Genomic DNA, 7,020 nt, shown 5'->3' on the forward strand with positions numbered 1-7,020 from the left:
TAGGTGTACGTGCAGGGCAGAGGGCACAGGACCGTGATATGGGGCCGACGGTGCTGCTGCTGCAGCTTTCCTTTCTTGGGAAGAAGAGGTGTGGAATGGCAGGGGTCGAAGACCGCGACGATGCGCTACACACTATCCGTGCCGTCGTACGTATCCGTGTGATGCGAAATGGAAGATGGACACGCGAGACTATGCAGAGGACACAGGAGCAGGCTATCTACAGCTAGGGAGAGGATAGGCTGTGGGGAAGGATGGTCGATCGGCGGCAGTGCGGTGATACGAGGACTGTCACCAAACTGCAGCCAAGGGAAGAAGAGTAGCGAAACTGGCGCAGGGTTTCAGAGGAAAAAGGGAGGAAGGCGGAGTGCAAGAGGGGGTTGGCGGCATTGCCGCACGTGGGGTGGAGGGGTAGAACACTGGTGGATGCTGCCCCATCATCGACGCACTCTACGCACAATTGTCGAGCAGTTTGCAGTGAAGCAACTTCGCCCTCCCCCTCCCTCCCTTTCTCCAAAGAGGGCGTCTAGCTGGAACAGCAGGGGCAAATAAAAATAGGAATAATTCATCTCCCAGCTGAACTGAAGCACACGTCGCTGCATCAACACGCAGCATCCACAGCGCGCGATGTTGCCGCGTGGCTGACCTCCGCTCAGTTTCATTTTCGCTGCCCACGTTGGTGTGAGGGAGGAGGAAAGGGAGCGGCCCACAGGCCACGGCAACGCACACAAAGAAGACGGCAGAGAAAGCGCGTGTCATCAACTCACCCCTGCGCGCATGCGTGCACGCCTCGCTTATCCGGACTTCATTACCGCAACTGAGGACTGACGAAGGGGCTGCGGCGCGCTCACCTGCGATCCTCGCGGTTGCCACGTCCGCGACCACGTCCGCGGCCACGCCCGCCCCGGCCGCCCCGACCGCCAGCAGCAGCGCCACCGATGCGGCGGAAGTTACCTATGCGGCCGCGCACTTCCTCGCAGAGCGGGCTCAGGCCTGGATGACAGAAGATGCACGCGACAATGCGGTCCTTGCGGTTGGGCAACACGCTCTTGCCCTCGGGGAACATGATGTCGAGGCAGTTGGCGGCACATTCGAGGCATTCCTCGGAGGTGACGTAGACTCGCTGCGCTGTCGGGGGCAGCTTAATCATCATGGGGCACTTGTTGCAGCACACTTTCCACTGACCAGCCGTCCGGGGAACGAAGGCCATGCTGCCGGCGCAGGAGCCGTCCACGCAGTCGCACACGTAGTTCGTGGCGAGGGAGTGCTCGCACGTGGGGTGGCGGCACTCGTCACACGCCATGTGCCGAGTGGATGGTGCCGTCGTCGCCGCTGCCCCTCCACCGTACCCGCGGTGGTGGTGCTGTATGGCGGGGCGCATGTCCTCAAAAGGCGGGTTGTTGTAGCATTGAGGGCAGATGGGAAACGACTTGCCGCCTTCGATGTGACAGATGACGAGCTCGAAGTTGTCGATGGGGCACTTGAAGCTGGAGTACTGCTTGATGGCGCCGCCCTGCGGCAGGGCGAACGTCACCTCGCAGTAGGGGCAGTAGAGCCGCTGAGGACGGGTATCCAGGTGCTTCAGGTAGCGCATGCAGTTGCCGCACCGCGTAATCGGTTTCCCGGTGGCGGAGATGGCGGAGAAGGAGGCGCCCATGAGGGCATCGAAGACGTCTATGTGCTCCTTGAAGAACTTAAACTTGGAGAAGAAGAGGTCGAGCGAGTAGCTGAGCACGTCGTCGAGCTGCGCGCGGCCCTCGGCGATGTGGGTAACATACTCCTCCACGCGACTGCGCACGAGCGGCAGCACCAGCTCCGGGTCGATAGCCTTGATGCCGTGGATGAGCACGATCCCAAGCTTTGATGGCTTCATGACACGCCCTGCCTGCACACTGCAGTACCCGCGCTCTACAATGTTGTTGACGTGGGTGGAGATGGACGCGTCGGTTCCGATACCGTTCTTCTCCATCAGCCCAATGAGGTCCGACTCCGTCAGGTACGACGGCGGCTGCGTCTGCCCCGCCTGCAGCCGCACATCGGACAGCTGAAAGGAGTCGCCCTTGTTGATGCCGGTCGGCATCCTGTCGTCCTCGACGCGGGCGTGCGGCATGATCTCCGTGAAGCCGGGGTCCTCCACCACCTTGCCCGAAATGCTAAAAAACTCACCGCCAAGCTCGATCGTGATCTTCGTCTTGATTAGCCGGCAGTCGGGCGACACGGAGGCGATGAAGTGCCGCGTGATGTACTCGAAGATGCGCCACTCATCCCCGGAGAGCTCGCCAGGGGACGCGCTTCGCATCGGCGTGATCGGCGGGTGATCGCCAGCGTCCTTGCCTGCCTTGGGGCGCGCGTGCCCTTGCTGCAGCAGCGCCGTTACGTAGGCCCCCCACATGGAGTGGTTTTTCTGCTGAGCGAGGGTGCCAGCAAGGTTAAAAGATGGCGGGTATGCCGTGGATTCGGTACGAGGGTACGAAATGTAGCCGCGGATGTACAGGTTTTCGGCGATGCTCATCACGTAGTGGGGACCGATGCCAAGGGCCCTGCTTGCAATCTTCATGAGATCCACTGTGTTGAGGCCGGTCGGCCGCGGACGCGTGTCGTTGCTGACGGACACGTTGGCGACAGTGGCCACCTTACCGTTCTTGGTGATGCGCTGAAGGATCAGCCGCGCCATCGTCTCATCGAAGAGGCGTCCACGATCCCACTCAAACTGCAGCAGTGCGCCGCCGCGTGTGGCGACCGGGACGAGGCGCCAAAAGTTCTCCGGCTTGAAGTTCAGGATCTCATCATGGCGCTGCACGCAGAAGCCGAGCGTCGGCGTCTGGCATGGGCCGTAGCTGATTACGCTGGCATCCAAGTCGCCGTACTTGCCCTGGAAGTACTTGGTTTGAAACCGGGTGAAGGCTACGCCGACCTTCAGGTCCAGTTCCTGCCGGCACGTCACCGCGTCGCTGACGTTCTTGTTCGGCTTCCCGAGATTGCGGAAGGCGTGGAAAATCTCCTCCGCCGTGATGGCCGAGAAGTGTGCACGGAAGATGTTGTTGTGGTTGTAGATCTCTCGCCGCACGACCTGCATCACCTCAAAACAAATGTTCTCACCCTCACGATCACAGTCAAGCCACAGCACCAGTGTATCACAGCCTTGCGCCTCATGCTCGAGGTGGTGGGTCACCTTCCCCGACGTGTCCTTCCACGTGATCGGCGCGGTGAAGAGCTGCTCCTCATCCGTGCGATCCCAGTTTTGATGCTGAGAGGTGAAGTCGCACGAAAAGACGTGACCGGTGGTGCTCGTCACCTTGAAGTATGCTGGACTGCCCATGAAGTTCCCCATGTACTCGTACACCGGCAGCGCACGGGTGCGGCGGGAGCAACTTCCGTTGCTCAAGATCGTCGCGATGCTCTCTGCCAGCGACGGCTTCTCAGCCACCATCAACACATTGCGGCCCATCACACACACACACACTTTCCAGCCAACCGTCACACCTAATCTTTCAGCTGATGTGTGGCCTCGATGGTCGCGAGAGGAGCCACGGAGCGGGGGGAGAGAGAAAGAGGAGACCAGTAAAAGCCAACCTGATGCAGCTAAAGAAACGACGGAGCGATGGAGCGATGAAGAGGGGGAGGGAGGCCCTCACGGTTCTTGCGTTTCGGCTGCACACACAAACACACACGCACACACACAGCGGCAACAATATAAAGCATAAAAGGTAAGAGAGCCGGTGAATCCTGCGAAAAAAAGGAAAGAGGGAGGAGAAGGTAGATGGCGAAGTGGGAGGAGGAGGAGCAGGAGGAGCGAGAGAGAGAGGGGGGGTTTGAGGGGGGATGGTCCGAGCACACAGGGAGCAACCAACATGGTAAGAGATGATGAGGTTTGGCGGGAGAGCCGCCACCACCGCATTCGAGATCTGCTCGACCCACAAACACACAGCAGACACACACTCCATCGAGGGCCTAAAGGCGGCAGAAGTGGGGAACAGAGGAGGATGGAGGCAGCACCATTTTGCATCCCGCCCCGCCCCGCCCCCCTCCCCAGTCCCCTGCCTCTCTCCTTTCACTACCGTCATCCTCGGCGTTCTTTTCAAGCTCTCTCGTGAAGTGCTTGGCAGGGCCTCCCCCCCCCCCCCGCCTCACCACGTGCGCGGGCGCGTGTTGGGGGGAGAGGGGGAGGGGCTTTACATTGGCGCCTCAGAAATGGAGGCGTGAAACAGTCCGCTGCGGCACACGGCCGACAGCCGGACGATGGACTCGGACGTGGCCACACAGACTGTCGCCCCCCCCTCTCACACTGTTCGCCTCTCCTTCTGTTTTCCTTTTCTGTATCTTCAAAGCGGAATGACTGACAGACGCGGGGAAGGGGAGGGGCCATGTATGTCTGCATGCTGTTGCGTAGAGGAGTACCTACGTTCCCGTGATCTTTGCCGCATGCCGTCCCTCGTGGAGTCGTCTCGACGGAGAGGGAGGGAGGGAGATCAGGACGGGCGGCAAAAGAGGCGACTCGAATGGGTAACACAGCGTGGCGCACCTGCGGCGTCATCAGACAGCTTTAGGAACCGCTATTCGCATCGAGTACGGCCACCGCAGCTGCTTCCTGTGCAACCTTGAACAACGCCTCCAGGTAGTCCCGCAGAGGCAGAGGCGCATCGACGCCACCGCTCTGATCGCCCTGCCACGCCGACTCGCTACGACCGCAGCCGCCGGAGTAAAAATTGCACATGCACGCGCCGTACGCCAAGAATGGCAGTTTCTTCAAGGTGCGGCCGTTTAGTCCCACGCACACCTTGGCAATGTGATGGAGCAGCTCACTGATCGGGTAGGCAGTGTCAGAGAGGCAGTGCGACGGCAATTGGGGATGCGCTGGTTGCGGGGCGGGGACCGTTCCCGAACTCGTGAATGGCGGCATCATCTGCTGCGGTAGTTTGTGAAACGGACGCGGCACGTCGTGCAGCGCGGTCAGCTCTTCATTCCACATGTGTGCGGCGTCGGCGGTGCCGCTGTCGCCATCCAGCAGATGACTGCCAAAGCCTCGGTGCGCGCCTACGTTGCCCCCGTGTGCCGCTTGCCCCTCCGCCTGACAACGCTCGTCCGCGGCAGAGAACCCGCTCAGTTCGTCAGGCAGCACCGGCGTCCCCGCCTGCGGTGCAGCCACCAACTGCTTGTCCACTAACTCCTGCACGCTCGCATATAGCATGAGGAAGCGCGCCTGCACACCTGGCGGGCCGACATACACGCGCTTGTCCGCTCTGTCCAGCAGCGCAACATCAATTGCCGCCGTCAAGTTTGTGGTGGCGAGCACAACGATGTTCTTGCAGTCCTGTAGTCGATCCATCTGTGTGAGCAGTGCGTTCACGACACGGATCGAGTCAGATGGTTCGTTGCCCTTCATGGCGGAGGTGCGCGCTGCCGCGAGGCTCTCCACCTCGTCCATCACACAGCACACCAAGCACTCCTTGTCGTCGGCGATGCGGTGCACCTGCTCAAACAACTGCAGGACGCGTTTGCCGCTCTCGCTGAACCAGCGACTGAACAAGCTGTGAGCGTTGATCTCCAAAAGACACGCGCGAGCATACACCGACGAGGCGAGGCGGATCGACAGTTTCTGCGCCAAGGCGCGACACAGCGACGTCTTGCCCGTGCCTGGCGGGCCGTGGAAAAGAATAAGTCGATTCCATGTTACAAAGTTAGAGCTAACCCCGGCGTGGGTGAACCGCATGGCGGTGTCCACGTAGCTCACGATGTCCCGCTTGAACGCAATCGACGCCGCCTCACTCTCGCCGTAGTACAGCGACTCCCACTGGCCCTCCAGTGAGATGTGCGGCAGGGGTGTCACGGTAAAGGTCGACGCACTGTCACCTTCGTCGCCGCCGCTGTGCATGCTGTCAGCCGTGCACCACGCCGGCAGAGACGCCTGGGTAGCCGGGGCGGACGCGGCGGACGATAGTGGCCTACAGAGCGTTTCGCCGTGGAGTCGGTACAGGCGCATGCAGAAGTACACCTGCTCCATATTTGCCCACGAACAGCCTGCCGGGAAGGAGACATCACACACCCGCATCGACACGACATCGTCTCTCAGCAGAGGCGGCGCGTCTGCGAGAGAGATGGGGGCGCCAGGGAGAAACGGCGGCAGGTGGCCCGCGGCCAGTCGGCGGCTGGCCTGCACGCGCACGTAGGATCGGACGAGGCTGCTGAGCTCGGGCCAGGCAGCGGTATCGGCCGTGGTCCTCACTTCGATCACCACAGGGTACCGCGTCGATTCTCCCTCAGGGGGGAGTGGTGGTGAGCAAGATTGGCGGCGCATCACTGCAAGGCTGTACCGCCCCTGTTGTCCCTAAAGGTGGGTGACGGTGCGACGCTATTAGCTTAATGCGTATATGCGAGTGAGGGAGTGAGCGCGGTAACGGGGGAGGGGAGGGGGACTGTCTATGAAACTGTGTGGTGTCTGGTCGTCGATACGAGTACGTTGTGTGCGTGTGCCGCCTCCTCGAGCCGCACAGGAACCTCGCTTTCTCACACGCACGCCTTGCCCGGCCTCTTACCGCGAGAAGAGGACAAGGCAGGAGTGGGAAGGACAGGTATGGGGCCGAAGAACAGTTCTGGGCACTCCGAGTAGCCCTCACACCAGTGTCTGCGTGCGTGTGTGTGGGGGGGGGGAGTTAGAGGGAGAGACCAAAACGAGGAGAGATTTGAGGGGGCGAGGGATGAGCGAGACAAGAGTGCGCGCGGTGGGGAGGGGGAGAGGGGGGGCAAGGAGCTAAAGATACTCATGGCAATGTGTACGGATCCATGGCGTCTGTGCCCATCGCGGGCCAGCGATGCACCACCCCCAACACAGACGCACAGAAGCACACATGCCACTGCGAGCACGCTTCGCCCCCCTCCCCCTCCCCCCGCCCAGCCCACTCCGCCCTGCTTCTTGGTGTTCACAAATGTGCGAGTGTAGGTGTCAGTGTGTGTGTATGTGGTGGGGAGGCTGTGAGAGCCATTCACTCCATCGGCGTATCGTCTACTCGTCCTCTGCTCCGATGT

At 61.2% G+C, this 7,020-nt stretch overlaps 2 protein-coding genes across 2 annotated transcripts; both read right to left on the bottom strand.

The window, feature by feature from the left end:
* Positions 1-844: 844 nt before the first annotated feature.
* LMXM_28_1780 (putative DNA topoisomerase III) lies at positions 845-3,445 on the bottom strand (the record flags this gene model as incomplete). Its single annotated transcript, XM_003876970.1, has 1 exon — positions 845-3,445. The coding sequence occupies one exon, from the start codon at positions 3,443-3,445 to the stop codon at positions 845-847; it is 2,601 nt and encodes an 866-aa protein (XP_003877019.1).
* Positions 3,446-4,540: 1,095 nt separating this feature from the next.
* LMXM_28_1790 (ATPase-like protein) lies at positions 4,541-6,292 on the bottom strand (the record flags this gene model as incomplete). The annotated part of the gene is made up of 1 exon (XM_003876971.1): positions 4,541-6,292. The coding sequence occupies one exon, from the start codon at positions 6,290-6,292 to the stop codon at positions 4,541-4,543; it is 1,752 nt and encodes a 583-aa protein (XP_003877020.1).
* Positions 6,293-7,020: the final 728 nt, after the last annotated feature.

This window comes from Leishmania mexicana, chromosome 28 (genome assembly GCF_000234665.1).
Source record: "Leishmania mexicana MHOM/GT/2001/U1103 complete genome, chromosome 28".
Lineage (NCBI taxonomy): Eukaryota > Euglenozoa > Kinetoplastea > Trypanosomatida > Trypanosomatidae > Leishmania > Leishmania mexicana.